At 42.9% G+C, this 26238-nt stretch overlaps 1 protein-coding gene across 3 annotated transcripts in view; it reads right to left on the bottom strand.

Annotated features, from left to right (window-relative positions):
* The window catches only part of Kcnip1 (potassium voltage-gated channel interacting protein 1), a 362542-nt gene that overhangs the window by 2149 nt on the left and 334155 nt on the right, over positions 1 to 26238 (bottom strand). For 2 of the 3 annotated variants that reach the window (XM_021175757.2, XM_021175758.3), the window contains exons 2-7: positions 13836 to 13960; positions 12766 to 12835; positions 11541 to 11611; positions 10676 to 10783; positions 2573 to 2677; positions 1175 to 1237 (exon numbers count right to left, since the gene is read on the bottom strand). In XM_021175757.2, the coding sequence (XP_021031416.1) occupies positions 1175 to 1237; positions 2573 to 2677; positions 10676 to 10783; positions 11541 to 11611; positions 12766 to 12835; positions 13836 to 13960 (542 nt within the window). Of the gene's footprint in view, positions 1 to 1174; positions 1238 to 2572; positions 2678 to 10675; positions 10784 to 11540; positions 11612 to 12765; positions 12836 to 13835; positions 13961 to 19891; positions 19925 to 26238 lie in introns of all 3 variants that reach the window. The other variant, XM_021175755.3, reaches the window with a different exon arrangement.

The raw sequence follows: 26238 nt of genomic DNA, 5'->3' as shown, positions 1-26238 counted from the left end.
GCTTTGGAAGGAGGAGCTGGGGAAGGTGACCTGAAACCTCTCTCACCTGGAGAGCCAAGAAAGAGCGCTTCCGTTGGGAGTGATGTGGGACAGTAGCATGGCAGTTTAAACTCCATCTCTGTCATTCAACACACATTAACCATACCTCTTAGCACTGTAGTGCCTCAGTTTTCTCTTACTGAAATGGGCACGACAGACATGGCTGCTTAGCCTGCTCACAGTGACTAAATATTAAAATATTTCTCACTCCACTGGCAAAGCTGCTAACTCAAATTTATTATCAACATGCTTCCTTCTGGCTGCCTAGGAATGAACTTGGGATCCTTAGACTACCCAAAGACCTGTCAGGCTGAGCTGGGACACTCTAGGACAGTGGCAAAAGTCAGTTTAAAAAGGTCAGAATGGAACTTGCCCTAGTTGTTGAGTACCTGGAACACCATCGTGTGGGACATCTGCCTGCAAGGTTGTCCTATGGCTGAAGCTCTTTGTGTGCTACTACTTTCACTCCCAGACCTTGCAGGTTTCTGGGGAGCTTAGACTGCTCTTGTGGAACGAGATGGAGCACAAACCTTGTAAGTAGATGAGTGGATTTCCAGTTCACTGCTTGGCAGGGCACCAGGGCCAGTTTGTTCATGAGATTTAGCCAAAGTATGGTCCAAGGAACGACAGTGTCTCCCATGGGGAGTGCACAGAGCAAGCCTAGCCTTGGACCTTGGCAGACCCTGCCTGTATTTTAGTGGAAGCTTCAAAGAGTCTGGTTTGCATAAGCAAATTCTAGCTGCCTTGGTCCTGGGCATTTGAATTATGACAATTTCTAGACTCTTCTAGAGTGTCTGTAATTATAGTTTGAAAACACACATTTGGGGGAACTTCAGGCAGTTTTATGCACACTGGATTGAGAATCTTGCTGAAGGTCTTCCAGCTGTTCCTCTGAGAAACAGGTACAGAGGAACCTATTCAGCCAGTCTGTTTCATGACGGCTTGCTGGGCCTTTCCATCTCCCATACCTGTGCTTCTGCTATTTGCTTGGTCCTGTGCTGAGCAAGGCATGAAGATGCTAGGCTTCTGAGTCCAGGGGTTGTAGGTGTGTGCAGATTTCAGATCCTCCCCTCTATAGTCTCAACCCCCCAGATTCCCTTCCCTGGAACTATCGTGTCCCGAGATCTCTCCTTACCTCCTGACAGGATTCAAGAAATTCATCTAACGTTACAATGCCATCTTTATTTTTATCCATTTTCTGAAAGACACAATAGAGGGGTCTTTAAACAACCTGGTATTTCACATTTCTCTGAATTTTCTCTGTGGTAACCCCAGAATTAGGATGGTCTTTTGCTAGTCAGTTGATTACTGGTTATAGTATTATGGTCCTCATGGGCTTCCTTATATCAAAAGATTGGTCTCAACACGTACATCATTGCTACATTATTATTATGCTGACATCCCAACATGTAATAGTATGTTTCTGTTATTATAACAAAATAACTGAGGTCAGGTGCTGTATAAAGAAAGGTTTGTTTATCTTATTGTTCCATAGCAGTGGTTTGCAATCTTCCTAATGCTGCAACCCTTTAATGTAGTTCCTCATGTTGCCGTGACCCCCAACCATAAAGTTATTTTTGTTGCTACTTTGTAACTTTAATCTTGTTACTGTTATAAATCATACTGTAAATACTTTGGCAATAGAGGTTTGCCAACGGGGTCGTGACACACAGGTTGATAACCACTGTTGTCTCCAAGAACACAACACCAGTTTCTCTCTAGTGAGGGCCTCATGGGGGGAATGGCATCTTCATAGTGGACACATGTGGAAGAAGTCACACAATGAAACAGGAAGCCAGAGAATGTGGACGGGCCTGACTTGCTCATTCAACCCAGGCATAATATCTCTTGAGGTGGTGCTCCCCAGGACCAGTCACCTCCTCTCGTACCCAGGCCACTGAGGATTCCATGACTTTAAACATTGCCACACTGGGGAGCAGGCTTCATACACCCAAGCCATTTCCAAACCGTAACACATGTGTCTGCACACATTCTGCTGGCCGTTATCTGGCAGAAAGAACATTGGGAACAACAGGTTCTGGTCCACCTCTGTGCAGGTTTTCTGTGCAAACTTTCAAGATGTCAGAGAGATCTCTTTTTTTCCTAGCTGCAAATAGGGAGGCTTGGGTTGGAGTGAGCTCTGACGTTCTTTGGTATGCTCTATCGCTAGACTTATGTTTCATTTTGTTTTCAGATTAAGTGCAGCTATGAGGGTGGCACTTGTGCATGCCGTCATCAACAGCATCCACCCGTCAAGATCAAGGCTGGCTCTCCCACTTCAGGATCTTGCAGTCTGGCTTTACCCAGGATTCCAATTACATTCCCCTTTGCAGGCCAGACAAACTTGCTTAGTAAGTACACAGATGCAATAGATAGAGTCTTCTCTTTCCACTCAGCCCCTGAAAAGGTTTTTATGAAACTTACCACTGTAGTTAATGATGATGCACCCCTGTTTTCTTCCATGACACTGGCCTGCTTCTCAGGAGCATCTCCTGGCCAATCAGGATAAGCCCGTGCACAGGTGCATACGTACCTGGAAGAAGACATCCACGTGCTGCCTGGGAGTGTCCTCTTTGAGCACAGGATAGGTGTATTTCCCCATCATGTCGTAAATGGCTTTGACTATGTCCATCATCTCCTGGAAGGGGACATGGAGGTACATACTGTTGGGACCGTGAGGTCATGTCTTCTTGGGGGACAGAATTTAGGATTTGATTAGGGTTCCTCTAGCTAAACAGAGGGGCTATGAGGACCCTTTGAAGCAGAAGAGTGGGAGTTAAGAGACAAGACGAAACTCCCTCCCCAAGAGAAAGTGGGGGCATCCACTCTGCCTTCAGACATCCTGGGCAGGCTGCCTCCTCTTGCTTTGCCCTCAGGGAGGGATGACATTGGATTCCCCATTTGCAGACTGAGACAATGAAGCATTCCTCTGACGTAGAGGTAAATGAATGTTTTAGACTTGCCTTAAAATCACCCTCATAGTTTCTATTTTAAGTTATAAAAAAAAAAAGTAAGCTGGGCGTGGTGGCACACGCCTTTAATCTCAGCACTCGGGAGGCAGAGGCAGGTGGATTTCTGAGTTCCAGGCCAACCTGGTCTACAAAGTGAGTTCCAGGACAGCCAGGGCTACACAGAGAAACCCTGTCTCAGAAAACCAAAAAAAAAAAAGTAGCCAATGCCAGGAGTACCCATAGGACATTGGGGTTTTCTCTGAAGCTGTAATTAATAATTTTAGACATACAGAAAACTTACTGTAGCTCTCTTGTTACTGGTGGTTGCTTGAGGAAAGGGTTGTCTGTCGGCTCTCTGATTTGTCTGTCAACACAGCTTGACAGCAAACAGATCACTACGCTATTTGCTTAATGCAAATTCTATCTTCTTTTGAAAAAGTTAATGTTTTTGATCACAGATTAAAAAAATCTTATCAGTTTCTGTTTGGTGTTTCAAATTAGGAGAAGGGGACCAACAGCCAATATCCAGAGGGCACTTGAGGCTTTCTTTAAGTAGATTATTAATAATTGTAGATGTACTAGAATACCTCTCTAAGCAAGCGGTGCCTTCTCTTCATTTATCTATGTACTTAGTTCTTTGGACTTGTGGATATCTATTATATTTTGTTGGTGATGATCCAATAATATCATGGTTTGTTTTGTTGATTAAATCACTGTAGCTTTGACTATTAAAACTCCTCTAAGCTGATGCCTGTAGCCGTTTGACCTTCCCCAACCTGGATTCGGGTGCATTTTCTATTTCTCTTTTCCCGATCCCAAGACAAACAGCTCTCTAAGAAGATTGGCTCCTTTTTTTTTTTTTTTAATTGGAGAAAGATGTTTAGAAAGCAGGATCTATATGTCATCGAGGGTCATTTCTTCAGTAGACTCCCAACACATAAAACTAGGAAATAGGCTTGTATCCAGATCTTCATTTCAAGAGATGGTACCTTACTAGTCTTTCACACCTATGTGGCCATTGAGCGAGTTTCTGCTTGAAACAGTTTTATCCAAGAACAGACAGAAAAATAACCTTGAATGCTTGGGATCTTCACTGTCTGCAAGTTTGATAAGAACGTTCCAGCATGATAGCTAGGAAGAGGTCTTAGGAAACTACTTACTCACACTAATACACCCTCCACTAATTCTGCCATCTAACGATGTCTGATAGACACGAATGGGGATAATTTGGTCTACTTTGCCCATTATAAGAAGGGAGTCGTTAGTAAGATTATTCAGTGATGGGATGGAAAAATGTACTGAGCCAAGGCTGAAGACCAGGAGGTACAAATCCCATCTGAGGCTCCTTTCTGTAGATGTTTTGTAAAGCAGTATTTGGATATTTTAATTTAGAATATCATGCGTGGAGCATGACCCTAAGAACTTAGCGGTCTATAAAATTGATGGAATGCTATAATAGTGCCTTATAACATGATTTTTTTGCTTTTGTTTTTTGTTTCAATTTGCTTTGTTTTGTTTGAGACAGGGTTTCTCTATGTAGCTCTGGCTGTCCTGGAACTTGCTCTGTAGCCCAGGTTGGCCTCAAGCTTACAGATCCACCTCCTTAGCCTCCTGAGTGCTGGGATTAAAGGCATGCACCACCACCACCCAGCTATAAAGTGATTTTAAACACATGAAATCATATATACTTGTTAATTGTCTGTGATTTTAAGTGGTCACCTTCTATTTAATGAGTTTTGAAATCTGGGCTGGGAAGATGGCTCAGTAGTTAAGAGTATGTTCTGTTCTTACAGGGGTCTGTTCCCAGCACCATGCTGGGTGGCTCACAATTGCCTGCAACTCTAGCTCTAGGGGATCTGGTACCCTTTTCTGGACTTTGAGGGGTCTGTGTAAACCCACCCCTTATATATTCATATACAATTAAAGATAGAAATTTAGAAATTTAGAGTCTTTGTGATTCCACTGTTGATCTACTAGTTTTGGTTTCTTGTGAGTGTTTAATGCACACAGTGACCACTTCTCACTGCGTTTCCACAACTTCTTTGCACATGCCATCTGTTCATTGTGTTTAATTGTAATTTGATTGGGAGAACTCTTTATGTACTTTGGAGATGTATAAATTTGTTTATAAGGCATCTGAAAGTATGCACCATGTGCTAGATCTTCTCCCGAGGAAACCCAAAGGCAAGTGAAGCAGATGTGAGTGCTTTCTTAGCTAGTGTCCAGGGGGAAGCGCCATCAAGTGCAGATGTTTTTAGAACACTGTTACCTGATTTCCAACTTTGGTCATGCCATTTTGTTGAGGTGAAGAATTTAAAAATATTTAGAATGATGTCACCAATACTTTTCTTTGTGTTTTAATTTTATACTTTCCCCTTTTTAAATTTAGTTGCGACACCTACTTCCCTTTTTTTGGGGGGAAAGACAAAGACTTTATCTCATCTTACAGATTACTGTGCATCATGAAAGGAAACCAGGACAGGAACTCAAGGCAGGAGCCTGGAGGCAGGAACTGAACCAGAGAGCATGGATAAATGCTGCTTCCTGGCTTGATTGCTATAATACTAGGTGTTTTTTTGTTTGTTTGTTTTTGTTTTTGTTTTTGTTTTTGTTTTGTTAGAAGTCACCTGTGTATCTATAATTAACTTACACCTGTGACATTCAGAACATTCATTCATTTACTGCTAAAATAGTCTAGCAAACCAGTTTCCTTGGAATCATATGTTTCATTACTCACATCTGTTTGAGCTGTTCCTTGTGCTCCCTCTGTTATGAGTGGAATTACTAACTGGTTCTCAGCTTCTTCTTCAGTTACCACAACCTACCTGAGCCCCTTTGCCTCCTCACACAGCATACTACCGCATAGTTCCAGTTTCGACCTTTTGAAAATTATCTTTCCTATCTTCAACTGGTGATTTGTCCAGTTTTCCTTCTAAAAACATTTTTTTTTTTTTTTTGGTTACAAACAACCAAATTTGAAATTAGTTAGAGACAAATAGCTATTTTTAGAGTATCTTAGTTACAACTTTCTAAGCAGTCATAACAGACATGGGCCACCCAGTTTATTTCTCTTTATATGTTAGACACCATACATGATCTTTAGTTCTAATTGTTTAAGTAGTTTCTCTTGTCTTCCCCCTCCCCCCAACCCGCTAAGTACAAAATCATGCCATTGCCGAACATGGAGCCTCTCACTTGTAATCCCAGTATTAAGGAGGCTGAGGCAGGAAGATCACCATACATTCAAGGCCAGCCTGGACTACATAGTGTGTTCCAGTCAACTTGAGCTACAGTGTGAGACCTCTTTGAAAACAAATAAATAAGTAGAGAGGAGAAAATCTTGTCATTAACAAAGCCTGCCCTAGCTTCCCAGATGTGTGCTTCTGTCCCACTGAGTCTCAGAGGCATTTTGAAGCACTAGCAGATGGTGTGGGTCAACAGCAAGCACTCTGGTCTTCATCTCTACTGTAGCCCAGGGCCTCTGAGACGTCACTAAGATGTGAAAAGCTATGTGGAGGGTACATTCTATTATGCTCAAGATGAACTTTATTCCCACTTTATTAGGAGTTTAAAAACTGACCAAGGATATAGGTAAACTTGATGGAATATGATTTTATAATTAAATGGCTTGTTCTTTTTATTTATGGATGTGATGAACTTTTTTGTTTGTTTGTTTTTCGAGACAGGGTTTCTCTGTATAGCCCTGGCTGTCCTGGAACTCACTTTGTAGACCAGGCTGGCCTCGAACTCAGAAATCTGTCTTCCTCAGCCTCCCAAGTGCTGGGATTAAAGGTGTGTGCCACCACCACCCGGCGAATTATTTAATAGATGTACTATACTATTGAATTCTGCAAGAAACCTGTTCCTTACCATGTGTGCTCCTTTAACCAGAGAGCTTAATTTCCTGGTACTTCGTTTAGAATTTGTGACACATATTTTAAGTGAAACTGGGTTCTTGTTTTCTTTCATATACTTTGCCAAAGTTTTAACTTTTTTCATTTAACATGCTTTGAGCACATTCTATCATCTAGATGTTCCCATGTTACAATGAGATCTCCCTTTAAAAAACAGGGCGTATTGGAGTATAGTTTGATTATAGCAAACTTGCTTATTTTAAGTCTCCTGCTTGATAAACCTTGGTAAATGTGTACACCTGTGCCACCTCCTGGATTATTCCTATCACCCGAAGAAGCTTCTACATTGTCTGCCAACCTCTGGCATGAAGCACTGCTGATCACACATTAGTAACTAAAGACGTTTTCATTTTCTAGAATTTGATGTGAATCCAATGATACTGCATGGGGTCTGAGGCCATCTATATCCAGTGTGTGTGATGGCTGCAGAGCCCAGAGCCATTATTGCCTGTGGCAGTGGTTTCTTTCTTTCTGTTCCCGAGGATCCAGGGGATGCATAGACAGCTGTTTATCATCATCCTCGTGAAAGACATTTAGGTTGCTTGCAATTTGGGGGCTACTTAGATAAAGATACTATGCAAGTCTCATGTAGGTATTTATGAATTTACATATTTTCATCTATTTCAGGCAAATGTGTAGAGGTGAGATTTCTGGGCCACACATTAGCTGGATGTTAACTTTATTTAAGATGCTGAACTGTTTCCTAAGCAGCAAGGGTTACATTGTTTCCCATGAGCAGTGTGTAAGAGTTTCTAACTATTTCTCATCCTTGTCTACACTTGGAATTGTGGGCCTTTTTATTATGCAGTGCATGCATGACTATTGTTTATTATAGCTTTTAAAATGTGTACTTCCTTGAACACCATACACATGGAACCATTTTTCCTGGGTTTACTGTCCACTTACTAATATCTTCTGAAGTATTTATTTCACTTAAAAATCTATTTAAAGATTTTGTTGCATTATTATTGCTTTAAAAAACATTAATTTATCTTGTGTGTTGGGACATGGATGCCACAGTATATGGGTATAAGGCAGAGGTCAGGGATCAGAGGTCAATGTTTCCCTATTAGTGTGTGGGTTCCAGGGATTGAACTCAGGTCGTCAGGCTTGGCAGCATTTGCCTTTACCTACTGAGCCATATTGGTGGCCCCTCGTTACCTACTTTCAGTGGACTTGTTTATCTTCTTACAAAATTATGAACATTTCTTATATATTTGGACCTCAGTCTCTTGACATGTAATAATAATTTACAAGCCTTTCCCCCAATCCATGGCTCTCATTTCCCTTTTCTTTATTTTTTAAAAATTTTTTTCTTTTTCTTTTTCTAAAAAAGATTTATTTATTTTATGTATGTGAGTACACTGTCGCTGTCTTCAGACACACCAGAAGAGGGCATCGGATCCCATTACAAATGGTTGTGAGCCACCATGCAGTTGTTGGGAATTGAACTCAGGACCTCTGGAAGAACAACAGTCAGTGCTCTTAACTGCTGAGACATCTCTCTAGCCCTCATTTCCCTTAGCTTAATGAGATTTTTGATAACAGAAAATTGTAACTTTGATGAAGAAAAGCATCAAATTTTCCTTCATGATCTCTTCTTACTCGCCCTAAGATATTCTTTCTTCTATGTATTCTTTACTACAATGGCTTTTGCTTTTGAGTTTATGTGTACATCCACTTCATGTTAATGCTTGCTTTTGGCATGAAGTAAAGGTGAAGATGCATGTTTGTTTTCAGATGGATGCAGAGTTGACTCAGAACCATTTGTTCAAGACATTGTTGTATTCTCATTGGTTCCAGTTATCTTTGTTGAGATGACAATATGGACAAACCTATTTATGGAAGAGGATCAACCCTAGGGTCTTACACTGGCTAGGCAACTGCTGTGCAGCTGAGCCACAGGTCCAGGCCGGATGTGGACCATCCATCTTGAGCTGGTAAGCTGTGTGTTTAACACAACACCAAGTCTTCTGAGCAGTCATCTCTACACGTTCATGTTACTCTTGGGATGAGGTAGCTTCAGGCCTCTGCCTTGTTCATCTTTGTTGTTGTGGCTCTTGCATTTATATTTACATTTTAGATCAGTTTATCGACTTCTATAAAGGGTCTGATGGGTATTTTGGTTGAGACTACACTGAATCTACAATATGATTTTTTTTGAGAATCTCCATTTTAACGTTGTTGGGTAGTCACACAGATGAGCATGGCTCATCTGATTACTTAGGTCTTAATTTTCATCAATATTCTGCGGTTTTGTATGTATAAGTCTTAAATTGATTTTGTTGAATTTATAAAAAATTTTGTGCATATGGATACTATCATAAGTAGGATTATTTTAAAAATAGTACACACACATGCACACACACATATTGCTTTTTTAAAAAATAGGATTTATATCTGGCTACCTTAATCAATAAGTCCATGATTCTTTCTGGTAGTTTCTTTGGTATTCCTTGCAGATTCTTTGCGATGTCTATGAATTGTTTTCTATGAATTCAAGCTTATTACAGATAAAACTTTATTTTTTCTTACCTCAGTTTCCCTGTTTCATTCTTGGCCTTGGGGGAAATTATGCAATATTCACTGTTAAGCAGATATTAGCTGTAGAGTTCTTAAAAATAGTTATCAGATAACTAGGCAGAGAAAAGGATCTTCTATTCTTCATTTGTTAAAAAGTTTACCATGAATAGGCAGTGATTTTTATCAAGTGCTTTTTCTGCATTTATTTAGTCAATATGGTTTTTCTTTTTGTTGTGTAAATATAGTGAATCATGTGGATGTTTGAGTGTTAAGCCAACCTTGCATTCCTGGAATGAACTTTGCTCCATTACGCTATTCTATATTTTTTAATGTACTGATAGATTCGGTTTGCTAAAGTTTTGATAGGCTTTTTGCATCTGTCATCGTGAGAAATAATGGTAGTTGTCTTCTCCATCAGACCTTTTTTATTTCAAGTTTCAGAATCGGGGTATTGTTGGATTTACAGAAAAACATTGGAAAGTTCCTTGCGCCCCAGCTTTGTAGGTCTTTGTTAGAAGTCACCAGAAAAATCATCTGAGGAGCTCGAACTTTTCTGGGTTTTTTAATGTGAATTGTATTTCTCTTAGGGACAGGGAGCTACTTACATTTTCCTGCAGCCTCTGAGCCACCATTAGTAGTTTGTGCTTCCTGAAAACTCTGCTCTACCCAGCTCCCCGGAGGTAGAGGGGAGTCTCTACCCCAGCCTTCCACCGTCTGAACCTGACAACCCTCCAGGCTAAAGCCTGTCTACTTTTCTTCCATACCTTCCTAGCCTGCAGCCACCAGCAAGCCTCTCTGTTTGGAGGGCATGTGGGAACCCCATCTTCCTTGAAAACCTCTCTAGTGGCTGTTTCTTCTTCCTGGGATACTTTTCCTGACTTTGGGGGTGCCTTTCCCTTGGTATGGCAATACCGAATTAGACAGCTCCTTGCTGACTCTTACCAAAACATCTACCTGTCATTGTGTATTTTTCTGTGATTGTCCTTCCCACTCCACTGCCCCATGACAGTCAGACGTGGGCCGATTGCTCCCCATTTTGTCTCCAGCATCCAAGAAGCGGAATGAATTCTCAATCTTCGTTGAACACCCGTGTCTGGATGAATAGGGAACATGGCTGTGTGGGCTTCTTCACTTGGCTAGAGTGGACTCACTTTCACTTAGACAATGTTTCCCGGGTCTGGGGTTACTTTTGATTCCAGAACTTCCACTGTGTGTTCATCTCATGTCCCCTGCTCTCAGCTCACTTACCTCTTTGTTTATATAGCCGTCTTTATTGATGTCATACAAATTAAACGTCCACCTTAGTTTTTCATGGACTGTCCCTCTCAGTAAAATCGACAGAGCAGTCACAAAGTCCTAGGAAGTGGAGAAGGAGGCCTCTGTTAATCACCGCGGGGCTGGAGAGAAGCCTGGCCGCCAGGCTGGATGATGATGCTTTTCCAAAATGGCACCTCCCACACCCTCCTGTTAGGTAGATGGAAATGGCCAGTCTCAGCCTGGCCCAGTCCTATTTTCCATTCCCTATACCTACACTGTTGCAGTTTCTTATGCCCACTGAGGATGACTTAAGCTCTGACTGTGTGGACACCCCTAGGCAGTTAATTCCACCTTCCTTGCTGATCCTAACCCAAGGCTGCAATGGTTGCTAACATCGGAGGGACTGTACATTCCAGTGGATAGGAGCTCAGGGTGAGAGAACACACTGCCTGTGTTCAAGGCCTCCCTGGCCACTTTTTTCTCTCTCTCTGATCTTGGAAAAGCCACTCTGTCTCTGCCTCATTTTCTTCCTCTGTAAAATGACAATAAATAATAATCCGACCATGCCTTGTAAACACTATTATAAAAGTTAAGCAGGTTAATAAATACGAAATGCTAGGTCCAGAGGTTATCTTTCAGCATACAGAGCACAAGGGAGCTCTCTATCACCCTCAAGCCCAGTGTTTAGACAAGGAAAGTGTCTTCTCTGACTTCAAGTGCTGTTTGTTAAATGAATCAAGTTTCTTGACTTAACTGAAGACATTTGATAATTAACTCTTTTCATTAGGACCGTCATATTTGGAAGGAGAGGCAATGTAGAAACAGGGAACTCCCAGACTGGACCCACATACTATACCTCGAACTTTACAGAGCCTGTCTGGGTGGTGTCGAAGGCATTGAAGAGGTAATGTGCATACGTGCTGGCATCTGCAAAGTAGAGGGGAAAGCAGGTGAGTGGGGGTGGAGGGAAGGCTCCACAGAGGGCAGAGGCAGCAGGGGTGGGGCCAGAGAGAGGAAAGGGAGGATGGACTGAGACCCATTTGCTCAGCCCCTGGAGTTTAGGCGAGAAGTTAGTTCTAGCAAAAGGTTAGATAGGTTCTTGTCTCTCTCTCCACTGTGTCCCCTGCCTGTTCCTCTGTGACCTGGTCCTGTGTGTGTGTGTATGTGTGTGTGTGTGTGTGTGTTTGTGTATGTGTATGTGTGTGTGACTGAATTGAGATGTCCTGAGCAGGGGTCCTTGTCATGGCACGGCACTTCCTTGTGAGGAGAGACACAGTGAGCACTGTTTCTGAGGTGTTCATAAACTGGGAGTCAGGTGCTAGCCTGAAGTGAAGCTGCTCCTTCTCAACCCAAAGAAATCCTACACTGAGTCCCACACCAGGGAGACACCTGTGTGCTGCTGGAAAGGCCCAAGGAGGATGTGGGGCACTTGAGTCTTTATTTTGTTAGGCCCCGGGAGAGGTGTTCTGCACTGTCCAGGTGACACTGTGGACAGATGACACCAGGAGGCCACAGGAGGAAGGGTACCCTGCTGTGTGGAGCTGTTCCTACTTGGACAGGTCGTGGGGGGTCCGGTGCCTTTGTTAACCTGACTTTGTAAATAAGCACAACTTTACGCTGCCCACAATTTATTTTGTTCAGTGATTGTTATGGTCTGTAGTACTTACTAATGTTGTTTACGAAATTTCAACCTGCCTTAGCTGCTTAAGGAACCAAAATGACGAAGCTTTTGTCCCATATACTTTTCTATTCCTGGGCTGCCACATTCGAGCTGTGTGATGGTGAGTAAATTGCTTAATGTCTCTGAAACTCCATTGTTCCTTCCGGGGTCATGATGCCTGCTTCCTAGAGCTGTTATAGGACTTTCTGACACTGCAATAGCCATTCTTCTTCTAGAGGAGGCCCGGTTTTGTTTGTCAGAGAGTTTTGTATTTTCTAGTAAGGAAAAAAACAAATCTCGCCATGAATTCTCCTCTGACCCCAAAGAAGACAGAGATAAAGAACAGAGGGGTTGGGGAAGGGAAGGCTGGCCACTGGAGAGGATGCCAGAGAGTGGTTTTCCAAGGGTATTTATTACTCACCTCCGTGAGGGAAAAACTGAGCGTAGATCTGCTTGAATGTTTCTTCATTGACTACACCACTAGGGCACTCCTGTAGGGGAGAGAGAGAGAGAGAGAGAGAGAGAGAGAGAGAGAGAGAGAGAGAGAGAGAGAGAGAGAGAGGACTGGGAGTCTGTACTGAGATGGAGACTGAGCAGGTTCCTCATGCCCTCTCTTGGGCAGAGACTGGGAAACACATGTGTACTGGGTATCTTTAGGGGGGCCTTGGAGGCAACCCTATCATGAAAAGCTGGTTTGCAAGGGAGAGGAAGTCATTACAGACTAGGGACTGGGTTGGGAAAGTCTTGGCTTTAGGGCTAGAAAGATCTAGGTTTGGGTTTTGGTGAAGCCTGCTCTAGGATTTTTGACTTCTCCAAGGTGGGCTGTGATCTTGAACACACCAACCCGTGGAATGTGGCTAACAGCTTCCTCAATATTAGGTGGCACTGAGTCTATGGAAAATGTCAAAATAACAAGTGGGATTTTTTTCTATTTTCTGGTCCCCTCTCAGCCAAGTGAACAATTGGGCAACTACCTCCCAGGGCCCTGATCCACCTCAGCTGGCCACTATTAACATGGCCTCTTCAGCACTAGAAAGAAGAATGCCCAATGGGAGCAAATCAGACTCAGGACCAACATAGTCAAGCTGTAGGACAATTGACCAAGCTCTAGCAGGAGGCAACCAGAGCAGCTCTTCTGCTCGACTCCACCCAGTGATTTGGGAATAAGATTGTGCTCTAAGATGTAAACTTTAAACCCAAACTCCATATCCAGGCTGGAGTATGAGATCTTTCAAAGCATCCCAGAAGGCAGCTGGGCTTCTCTGAAGTCATACGACCCTGTGGCACTTCTCTGCAGTGGGTGAGGTTCCTGTCTGCTGAGACTTTGTCCTCCTGTAAGCTTACTTTCTCACCAGGCGTGGGTTCATAGCAGTGGCCTTCCTGAATCTCTGCACTCTGGGGACCTTGGCATGGGAAAAGCTTGGTCAAGTGGCAAAAATCACAGCAGGCCTCCAAGTGTCTGGGGTGGGGGTGTGTGTGGGGGTGTCTTACGTTTTTGAATCCCCGGTATAAGACTTGCAGTTCTTTCTTGGTGAAGTTCGTCTGTGCCTCAAGCTGCTCCAGTCCCTCAGGCCGGTGGCAAACCATGGTCATCTCTAGCTCATCCTCAATCTTGTCTGGAAGCAGAGGGGATGGTGTCAGAACGTGACCTCCTTGGTCCCTGTCGGACCAGTCTGAGCTGTTCAGAGAGTGCTGCCATTGGGAACTAGGACTTTGGGTTTGGGCTGGGTCACACTGCAGGTGGTCCTGGGCCTTGAGCCCCACTCCCCTGCCCACTCAGTCTGCTTCACAATCTGTCCCCTGTGTTGCTCTAGAAGTGACAAACAGTAAAGGGGAGGGACCATCAGCGTCTCAGATAGGGAGCTGAGGGTAGAAGTGTTCAGGACACAGCCACATGAAAACATCTCTTTCAAATTACCTTCTTTACATATTCAAATTGATGCTCACTAACAGGTACAGTCTATGCAGCCACAGGCAACAGCAGAATGAGACCTTCCAAACAGGAAAGGGAAGAAATCCTAGCTATTTTCAAAAGGGATGAAGTTTCACCATGTGGGCTAGCAAGGGAGGTGCTAGGGAGGCTTAGTAGGAAGTTCAGATTATATGCTATGTTAAATATGACTTTAAAGAATCCGAATATATTTTACACGGTATTGTTCTATAATATCTGCTACGTCTCCTTAAGTACCAGGGAAGTGACTTCAGTGTGAGCATCTTTGCATAAAGGTTTCCAGGACACTTGAAAGGTTCTATAAACAGTCATAGAGAGTAAGGTTTCAACCTCCCACGTGTGCTGAAATGGTGTCTAATGGTACACTGTTTGTTTGCAAAGTGCCTGTCAGCTGAGTCTACTTATCAAAGCAACTCACAGTTCCTCCCTCAGTGGCCCTTCCAGGAGGTTAGACCCACACGGGGATATGTGAATACTCACTTTCTTTGGGCCCTGCCAGAATACTTTCTGTAAATCTATTCCAGGCAAGGATCGTTTACCATCTACCCTACTCTGCCTGTCGTCACACAGGCATCAGCAAATCCATATATTGAACAACTCCAACTTCCACCTGGTGAAAACCAGGGTGAGCTGAGCAGGCTGCTGGGAACACACGAACCACACAGCACAATGGCAAGTCAGAGAGGAGGCAGGGTGGGTTTGCATCGCAGAACCAGGTGAGCAGGAGCAGTGATTGTAGGCGTTCTGTAAGTGGGGTAGGGCTCTTTGGGCCAGATTTCCTCTGCTACCGTGACACTTAAATCCCAACACAAAAAAAATCTATCAAAATTTATATTTTGAGCAGAGTCCCAGTGGTAATGGATGTTACAGTAAAGCCTCAAGAAGGCGGCAAGCCAAGCCTAATTGTGATCTTTCTTGTGTGCTGGGCACTACACATCACCTAATCCTTCTGGGACAGAGGCAGATACTGATTCAATATAAATAAGATACTCTGTCAAGTGGCCAATTTCCTCGCAACTCTTACAAAGCCTTTATTTGTTGTTAGGTTTGTAGGTAATGAGTTAAGCACCAATTACCTAAATGCAGAAGGCTTCTGTGTAAATCTAAGGGCCAGTGTCCAGAAAGGAAAGCCAGGAAGGGAGAGGTGCACACAGGTTGTAATGCGGAAAGCTCACAGTGTCTCACGAGACCTCAAACTCATCCTAAGAAATCAGTTGCTGGTTAGTCTTAGAATAAAAGTCCATGTGTCTTTAACTGTGTATATTCTGAAGAAACTTCAGAGGGGCTGTAGAGGCTTTTATACCCCACACATTTCCTCCCAGAATCCACTGGGGGGAATGCCCAGGTAGCCCTAGTAAAGGAAGAAGAATTAGAATATAAATCTTAAAATATAAATAAGAAAATGGAAAACTCTATTTTGGAAAGAGATGATTTGTTTTTGAAGGGTTCTACCTGCAAATATTTATCTGACCCAGAAGAAAAAAGATGCTTTTATGTGTGTGTGTGAGTGTGTGGTGTGGTGCTATTTCTCAATCTCCTGTAATCTCCTTATAAACTAAGGGGATTATAAACTTTCTTTGCAGAAGTTTAAAGTAATTTTTTTTTCAATTTGGAACCAGCATTCACTTCCCACCACCTTGCTTTAAAAGTGCTAATTAGCAAGACACCAACTATTAAACCCACTTTATTTAGATGAGGAGTCACTCCTTATTAACTAGTGATGATAGGCTTGCTATCTGGGAGGCAGGATTGAGTTCCAGGTTAAAGAGATTCAGCAGACTATCTTAGCTGGGGATGTTAAAGTGAAAAGAGAGAGACCCTTGAACCACAGGGCAGTGACCTCCTTTCCCCAGACCACTTCCTCTTCAATCGAGAGGGCCCTCCCCCTACCTGCCTCCATCTTCCTTATCTATCAAGATGTCGAATTGTGAATATATCTGCAAAGATATACCTACAATATATCTACATAAGAGTTAGTCTTATGTAGAGACATTATTTTCATTATACATTTCTATATTTTGAAACAGGTATGCAACTTCTTCATTTGAAGGATTAGCTGGTTTGTGTTAAGCAGTATAATATTGGTTGGATCTTTCGCACCATATTCGTTAGCATTTATTTGGTGGCAGAATGTTTGCCTAGGCACAGAATTAATAGCCCTTAGCAATGACTGCTGCTGGTGTGTATTTGTGTAAATGTTATGCGCTCTGAAAGGAAAAACACACAAAAAATTTTTGTTTTTGTTTCGCCAAGGCCAGTGTTGCTGCCTAAAAACCAAACATTGATGCTATAAAAAGTTAAAAGTTTCCTCTAAACAGCCCAAGAATTGACGTCTTCACTTAATTTTGTTCTGTTCTGTTTTGTTTGCAAAATGGTAAGGGGGCGTTGGGAGGGGACGGGTGTTTTTTTTTTTTGTTGTTGCTGCAAGTTTGTGAAGGGGAAAATTTTTTGATTTGTTTCTACTGACCTGAATGTGTTGGATCTTCACGTGTCGTTTTGTTTTGGCTTTATTGATGCACGGAGGCTTTTGAACAGTAGAGTGAAATGCTAGACATGGAGAGCTTGTTCTGTTTGTCCTTTCTATATTTCTGTAGTTAACAGAACATTGTAATGTGCCTTGCAGCTTAGTAACTTGTAATCAATTCAATTGATATTAAAGAGAGAGAGAGAGAGAGAGAGAGAGAGAGAGAGAGAGAGATTCTGCAGGCTCTGAGCTGTCTGTTATTGATGGCCAAGCTTTTGCTTTCCGGCTTTGCCCTTGACTAATGCTCAGTCTGTGGTCACAGTCACCGTGGGAGAAGAGTCAGGTTGTTGGGGCTCAAGATGTAGGGAAGGAAGTAGCTACCCATGGACACTAGGGGCTTAAGCCAGCAAGTAAACACGCAACTTACATAACAGTCAAGTATATGCATACATGTATGCAAACAGTCTCGTGAAATCTTTTGAAGGTAAAACTTGATGGGGCAATGCTGTCTGACTGATGAGATGTCCTTCAGCCTGGGCAAACCTGTACTGCTGTGACCCTCACGAGTCATGGCCTGTCACTGGAAAACAGTAATTTAACACGGCCACAGCTTCTGCAGCTTGCTCCCATTTGGGCGCTCCTCTCTTCTATACCACCTTGTAGGCTCATTTTTTGGGGCCGCTGAAAATAATATATCTATTTTGGAAGGGTGATTCTCACATCTCTCCTGTGCACTCAGGCTCTCTGGTTAGACAGAATCAGAACGAACACACAGGGAGCTTCCTTACTGTTTTGGTTCTTGTGAGTCTTTGATGCCAAATTTTCCTTGATGTTATTATTTTCATTATTAAAGATAATAATGAACTAATTATTAAGTCCGACTGAGTTTGGATCAAAGCTAACATTGAGGTTAATGCTATGGGAAGTTCTGTTTGATAAACATCAATGAGATTATTTTCTTTTTGTAATTTCTTTTGGAATTGCTTTCATGTTACTCTGTGTATGGTGGAGGTAAGGGGTATGGTGCCCTCCCCACTTGATATTTAGAAATCAGTTACCTTAATAGAAAAGGTAATTTTCTAACTACAAGTGACTCACAGGGTAAGGCATGTCTACCACTAGGGGTAGATGTGAGCCAGAAAGATAAATTATACAGGATGATACAGTGGACAAAATTGTGTATGATTCAGAGTAATTAAAAAAATATTTAGGGTTTCAGGTTACTCAGGGTATAGGATGGATGAAAACTTTAGACCATCTTGGAAAACCATTTTGTATCAAGTCCCCTTTAGTGCCAGTGAGTTCTGTGTATTTTGAACAGAGCTCATGCAAATATCTTCTGTTACCATTCTCCCCCAAGCTCTGCCACTAACCCCTTTTGTCTGAGACTTGGGTCACGTAAGCCAACAATGACAAAGCTGGATCTTTAATTCCATCCAGTCCAGGACTTCTCTGTCAGATTCGGCTTCTTGTATCCCCTCGGTGGCTTCATTGGAGCACAGATGGTAAGCTGGTCACAGTGTGACCAGCCTTGAGGTACTTCTGCTCTTAAGAAGCATCACACCTGTGTACAAGTCAGGTCCACAGATTGTGAGCAGTAGGGACCCGCATCTGGGGGTACATGCTGCTGAAGTACCTTCTCTGAAGATGGCAAAGTCCATGACCCAAAACTTTTGACCATCTCCTTCCTGGCTTAGAATACAGTTTCTCCAGTGTGTGTGTGTGTGTGTGTGTGTGTGTGTGTGTGTGTGTGTGCGTGCGTGTGTGTGTGTGTGTGTGTGTGTGTGCGCATGCGCACTCGCATGTGCACTCAGGCATGAGAGTGTGTGTGTACTGTGCACATGTAAGCTCATTCCTGTTGGGCAGAAGCAGAATCTGGGCTTTTTTATACACACCCACCCATCTATTCCATTTTGAGATTACAAAATTGTTATCCTCTTAGCTTGTATGTAGTCCAAAGAGAAAAATATATAGAAGCTCCTATTTTATATGAAATAAATAAAATACATTTTAAACTAGTTGCCAATGTTTATGGAGAAGAAATCCACAACAAAGTTTGTATTTCATATTTCTCTTGGAAAATCTTCACCAGGGCATCATCTGCTGGAGCTGAGCAGGGGCAAGGTACTCTGGGGAGCTAGAATAATTAGAGATACAGTGTATCTCTATGTATCCCTGGCAGCCCTGGAACTCCTCTGTAGACCAGCTTAGCTCTGAACTTACAGAGATACCTGCCTCTACCTCCTTAGTGCTGGGATTAAAAGTGTGTGTCACCATGCCTGGCTTCACTTTGGGCTCTTTTAACACAATAAGCTGTCTCCTGGGTTGAGTGTGGGTCTTCATGCACACCCTCTTCTCCTCCCCACCACCTGCCTTTCTACTGCCTTAGCCACACAGCCTATTCTCTCACAGTCTGCCTATTTAAAGTTTCCACTTTGTCTCACAAAGAACGTGAAGTGGATTGTAGGAACTGAATAATAGAATAAAAACAGATAAAGAAAAATGGCTTCAGAAAGTGCTGATGCAATTGGAGTTTCAGACTATGTTGGGGGGAGGAGAGCAGAGAATTTCTGGTCATTTGTTCTGAACAATTAATATACTTAAGCTATGCAAAGATCATATGCCTCAGTACAGGGGAATGCCAGGGCCAGGAAGCAGGAGTGGGTGGGTTGGGGAGCAGGGCGGGGGGGAGGGTATAGGGGACTTTCAGAGAGGAAACTAGGAAAGGGGATAAAATTTGAAATGCAAATGAAGAAAATATCTAATAAAAATATTTGTATTCCTAGAAAAAAAAGAAAAAATATACTTAAGCTACATATCAGTAAAAGCTCTGAGCTTTATCTTATAGTTGTTCAATTAGTATGGAAGGAAAAAAATATGAGTGTCTTAGGAGGAGCAAAGCGTTCCTTAAACCGCATCCCCAAGAGAAATACCCCTAGCTGTTTTTACCTAGACTGAGTTTGCTAACAAGGGGAAACAAAAACTGTGAATGAGAAAGCTAATTGCAGAATATATGCTTGATTGAGAAGTTCTTCCTTTCCAAGTAATGTGACCGAGACAGTCAAAATGGTGAGATAGTGTTGACTTTATTTATTTATTTATTTATTTATTTATTTATTTATTTATTTTTACCTCTCTGATACTGGTAATACCACCAGGCGATGTCTAGGAGAAAGTAAGAAAACATTTTACCAAATCTATTCATTTCAAAAGCACAACATGTTTATTGTCATTGGAGAGGCACTCTGGGGAACCCCTGGCTATCACCCAACTTGACCTCCGCAAAGGGCCTCTTCTCAGCATAGCAGAGCCTGGCTCTCCCATCCCTTTCCCGCAGTCAGAACAGGCATCAGCACTGGGTCACCTCCCAGTGCTCACACTGCCAGCAGGGCTCATCCAGCATGCTCGGAGCCATGCAGTCATGCAGCCTGAAGAGATGAGGTGGCACGTGGCAGAGGATGTGGATGTGGATGGCTTCTGGGACGTACCCTCATTGCAGAGTGGCTTTGAAGACACCCTCCACCATGAGAAGGCTCCATTACCCCTCTCTTGTCTGGGATTAAGCTATGGATCTTGTGGGACAGTTCCCTTTCGTCATCAACTATCGACAAAGCATCGGTTATTCTTTATGATAAGTAAACCGTCTGTTTCCTGCCTCATGGAGTTTACAAGCTCCATAGTTTGGCCTCCCTCCTCCTCTCTTAAGTGTGATGAGCAGTCCAGGTGGAGCAGAGAAAAAGTGCTGTTGGTGGTAAGGCTTGGCATATTAGGGTGTGTGACAGAGTAGATGCAGGTTAACCCTTTTACTGTGCCCTGGATGAAGCAAAGGAGAGAAACCAGACCTGGACACTCCCCCCCCCCCGCCAACCCCCACACACAAGCCATGTAAGCTGGGTGAGTCTGCGTTCCTAGGGAGCTCTGCTCAGTGCCTTCCTGCTGGTCTTTCAGGTCTATGTGCTGCTCAACTGTGCTTTCTCATGCGGGCTCCTTTTTTCATTCCCTCCTGTCTTGCTGGTACCCTTGACCAAAAGTGTGTCAGACAGTCCAGACAGCATCCTCAGTGTGTGTTATTTCCCTCAGCCCCACAAACCCAGACTGGAATGGCTTCTGTCTACACTGCTCCTAAGAGTGGCAGTTCACACTGCTGGGTATCTACTGTCTCCTAGTCTGTGTCTGCGGGGGACATTTATTTTACTGGATTTAGTTGCCTCCTTGATTACTTGATGAGTGGCATTTGAGTGTGAGTGTGTGTGTGTGTGTGTGTACACTCATGTGTCATGGCACATATGTGAACATCAGAGGACCACATATGGGAGTTGGTTTTCTCCTTTCAGCACGTGGGTCCTGGAGAACAAACTCAGGTCAAGTTTGGTGCTAAACAGCTTTACTCCTTGAGCTATTTCATTAGCTCTAATGGGCTGTATTTAACATTGTAATCTCCTTCTCTCTGTTTCTGCATCTGTGTGTGTGTGTGTGTCTCCCTGTATACATATGTGCCTTGGGAGGTCAGAAGAGAGCACCAGATCTGTGGAAGCTGCAGTTATAGGCATTTGGGAGCTCTCTGGCCAGAGTTCTAGGATTCACGATGGAGCAGTAGGTGGGAATGAGTGCTGAGTCAGCTCCAGCCCCATGGGATACATTTTTAGAGCAGTATTAGATTTGTAGAAGAATTGCCTAGAAATCACCGAGAAGTTTTCCTGTTAACATCCAGTGTTGGTGTAGGGTATTTGTTAAAGTTCAAGGACTAATGATTGATGAGCTGATATCGATACATTAGTAAGAATGGAAGTCCATTATTCATATTAGATTTCAATCATCGTGCTTCGTGGTTCTATAGGCTTTGACAAATGCACATCAAGGGTCAGTTGCTCTTGTATATAAAGAGAAATTTAACTGCCTTGCCTATGCGTTTACAAATGTAAATTGATCTTCTCTGACCTGCCAGAAATGTGATAGATCCTGAAAGGAATGACAAGATACAACATCTGCCTACAATAGTCATGGTGATGCGGAGGCACATGAGCAGACCGGAGGCTGCAAGTGAGCTGTGAAGCATCATCGGCAAGTCATCTGGATGAGCATAGGAGACAGGTGTGACAGATGTGCCAGACATGAGAACTGGAGATTGACTCCTTGGTGAAAGAGGGTAGAACACGTTCAACCAGCTGATTTCATGAGCTGAGTTCCTACATTCAGACTGTTGAGAGAAACCATCAATAAAAGATGTATCTTCCTCAATTCTTAGATGCTACCAATGAATTTAACTTTTAGAATATGTAACATGTTCCAGCATAAATGTGGCTATGGGTAGGATACTGTGAACGCCTAGCCTCTAGCTCTTCGTTGGCAAACCATTCCAGAGCAGCAGGGCTGTAGCTAAGAACAGGGACCTGAGGGAAGAAGTGAATAATTAATGTCACTTCCTAAAGGTACAGGATCAGATGGGAGAGAAGTCAGAGAAGGCTCCAGAGAGAGAATAATTTAGTTGAGTCTTATAGAAAACAGGGACAAAGGGGTCACCATTTCTGAAAACACAGAAGCTAAGAGCTCAGATATGGGGTTATTTTATAGCTGTGCTGGATCCTACCTAGAACAACTGGGAAGAGAGTTTTAAAATGTTTTCTCCCTTTGAAGGTGTTAAAGAGTTAAGAGCGGCACCTACCTCAAAGCAGGGCCACCCCTATGCCAGTCTAGATAGAGATTTTCTTTCTTCATTACCTTCCTGAAGTTGAAGACTGAGCCAAATGTTTTCCATGTTAGAAAAGTTATGTTCATCATTTAATGAGAATTTCTTAGGCATATTAAAGACAGGATGCAGGGGAAATAGATGAATACAGCAACAGACACGTAGGAGGTTTGGAGATTAGGTCAGACACGGAACTAAAAGCTACAATGGATATATGCTCAAGAACACAGATTCTAAGACCTGAAGAATTCCATCAGAGATCCAGAATGTAAACAAAACGTTAATTAAGCATTGTAGAATTGAGAATAGATTACCCAGATCATCAGCTCACCAGACTTATTTCCAAACAAGTAAAATGGAAATTGACTATTTGGTGGACAGAACAGGCAAGATAGAAGGAAAGAGAGAGAGGGGAGGAGGAGGGAATGGAGGAAGAGAATGTAGAATATATATGTGTGTGTGTTTATATGTGTATATACATATATATGATGAAAAATTCCCCCAAAGGATGGAGATAAATAATGCTGATAAAGCAATATTTGAAGAGCCACTAAGGACTTTTGAAGATGGGAGAAACATAAAGAGCCACAGATTCAGGACGCTCCATAAACCCCAAGCAACATGAAGACAAAGAAAACCACATGGAAAACCCCAGAGTCAAACTGCTCAAAACCAAAGTATAAAATCCTCAACCTAAGTATAAAATCCTCAAGGCAAGATGCTAATCATTAGATAAATAAAAACCACACCTTAACCCGATGCTGCTTGAAGGGTGCTCCAAGCAAACATAAATGGAGAAATCCTGTGGTGGCTTAGTTCTATCAGGTACACTAGATGGTAGGATGAGAAGCTTTGGGAAAGATAGAAAGGAGTTTCGCCGGGTGAGAAGGTTGGTCATCTAGGAGAATGGGACAACCCTAAGTCACTATGAATTAACAATATCATTTCAAACATATTAAAGCAAAGACTGAGCTAAAAGGAAAAATAACCCTTCACCATCAAAACCGGAGATTTAAAAGGTTCTCCTCCCCGAATCAGCTCCTGACAGTTGGTGAAGGCAGGGGAGGGAAGAATCAATCCCTTTCAGGGGTCACAAGTGTGACCACACTTCAGTCCAGCGCCTCTCAGCCTTCCCAATGCTGAGAGCCCTTAATACTATTCCTCGTGTTGTGGTGACCCCCTAACCATAAAACTATCTTTGTTGCTTCTTTATAACTGTAATTTTGCTTCTGTTAGGAATTGTAATGGAAATATTTTTTGAGCTAAAGGTTTGCCAAAGGGATCATGACTCACAGGTTGATGTCTACTGTTCCAGTAACAATTCTAAAATCACACTGTGGGTTATTTTTTTTTTAAAGAGTTGGTGTGTGTGTGTGTGTGTGTGTGTGTGTGTGTGTGTGTATGTGAAGAGGGAATCTGGGAGAAGCTGGAAGGGAGAAATGAGGGTATGGATATTACAGAAGTGTGTGTGTGTGTGTGTGTGTGTGTGTGTGTGTGTATGTGAAGAGGGAATCTGGGAGAAGCTGGAAGGGAGAAATGAGGGTATGGATATTACAGAAATATATTATACATGAAAGAGTAAGTAAAAATATTACACATACACATCTAAACAGCCCAGCACACACACACACACACACACACACACACACACACACACACATCTAAACAGCCTAACACATCATTATTAGCATAGGAGATTTGATCAATAAAACATGTGAACTCGGCCTCATTGATGCAAGTTTCTACCCGAGTGTCACAAATACAGAGCATTCTTTTGCAGTGCATGGAGAACATTTACCCACACGGACCTTTCCCAGGGACCCGGAGCTAGTTTCCATGATGTCTGAGGCAGGACGTGTTTTGTAAACAGGAATGAAGCATGCTGTCACCAATAAGCCAGAGCTCTAAAAAGTCCCCAGCATGGAACCAAGCATGCCCCTGGATAATTCCTTATTCTCTAAATTTATCGCATACTAATTTCTAAGTCACTCATGTCTCAGAAACACTTACGCTATCTTGCACTAAAGTACAATAACAGGAAGTGTCAAAACATTTGGGCTGTTGTTGAAGCGAGATTCAAAAGGAGGTTTTTGCTTTTTAAAGATTTATTTATTTTATGTATGTGAGCACACTGTTGCTGACAGACCAGACAGAAGAGGGCATGGGATCCAATTACAGATGGTTATGAGTCTCCATGTGGTTGCTGGGAATTGAACTCATGACCTCTAGAAGAGCAGCCAGTATTCTTAACCCCTGAGTCATCTCTCCAGCCCTTCAAAAGGAGGCTTTAAAAACTGAAAATAATTCACATGACAAGGTATAAACAGTACAGAGCACCACAGTCTCTCCTAAAATCTTATTTCTAGTGGTTCAGTATTCCCCAAACTATGCTGGGCACAATAGAAGCCACACTGGCAATCATATGTGATCATATGTTGGCATTCAAAGTGTTTCCCTGTTCCTCCTTGTAGATACGTATGAGTGCTTTGTTCTGGGTGCAGTCAGCAGTAATTTTTTGATCAATGGCTTCTTCCAACAATCGTGGCTAAAGATCCTTTTCTTTACTTTCACACAGCAGAGAGGGGAAAGTCCAGTCTGGTTTAGAAATCTTAAGGCTTAAATTCTCACAGCTGAAACTCTGAGGTGAGTGCAGAATCTACCCAGACACAAACAGCTCATCAGCTCTGATTTTTATAACTTAACAACAAGTCCCACGAGTGCCCCAGCTGAGCCTGATAAAGATTTTCTGAGTGTTCCGGATATTTTTCCCAGTCCTCTTGGTTCAATAAAACTCAAATCATGTTTTGCTTCAAGCGTTTGTTCTCTTAATCTTGAAACCCCTCCTGCCCTTTTTAAGCAAAATTGAATTTACACATTTCTCATTCATTTACACCTCTGTCCTGAAAACGTTCCTAAGAAACAGACCCATGGACACATCTTTACTTTCTGTTTCCATTAGATGGAAGCCGAGGATCAGTGACCTCAAAGGGCCTTCGGTACAGAGCCTACTTGGGCTCATTACCCTTTCGCGCAATGGCAGGGCACACTTGGTCTTTTGATCCACAGGGCACTGAATGTGTGGGGATGAGCTTGTCACATGTCCCCTGCAGCTTCTGGGCAGGTGGTGCTTACTGCCAGAGATTTCCTTTCAGAATCCAGAACAGCCATTAGAAGTCCACATAGCCACTGCATACATCATGACATCCAAGTTCTGTTTGTGACAGGAGAATGCCACATTCATTTAGTTTTTTTGGAGCAAGTTTGAAAAGCAGAGGGAAAAGATGTACTTAGATGTTAGTGTTGGGGAAGCAGGAGCCCTATACGGTGCTTCTGGGCAAGGAGCTGGCCGTGTCCATCACGTCCCCTTCTCCAAGCAACACCTTCTGCAGCTGAACCTGTGGCAACGCTGCAGCTGAGACTTCGCGGCCTCCCTGGAGCTAGCTCATCAGCCACAGGCAGAGGTGTCTAGATGATACTTTAAGCAGACCATTTTGTCTAGAAAAAGTGCCTGAGATGAAAGTTTTGACAGTTAGTCTCTCCAGCAGTCTCTGTGGCTCTAGGGGGCAATTAGTCAAACAAAGTCCAAATCCTACCATCAGCCAGCATTCAGATGGCGGTGGGGAAGCCCCTACGGGCTCTCCTTTGGACTCAGCAGGACAGTGACCCTCATCCTCCAGCCTGTGGAGCTAGCGTGTTAATGAGCATGGCTGGCCTGGGTAGCAGACAGCAATCTCAAGAGCTATGCTATCCTTGCAGGAAATAACAGGAAAACATGGGTGGGTTTTTTTTTTTT

The sequence above is a fragment of the Mus caroli genome, unplaced genomic scaffold (genome assembly GCF_978045245.1).
Source record: "Mus caroli unplaced genomic scaffold, Mus_caroli_1 scaffold_13, whole genome shotgun sequence".
Classification (NCBI taxonomy): Eukaryota; Metazoa; Chordata; class Mammalia; order Rodentia; family Muridae; genus Mus; species Mus caroli.
Note: the sequence above shows the minus strand (reverse complement) of the source record. Positions and strands in the feature narration are given on the sequence as shown.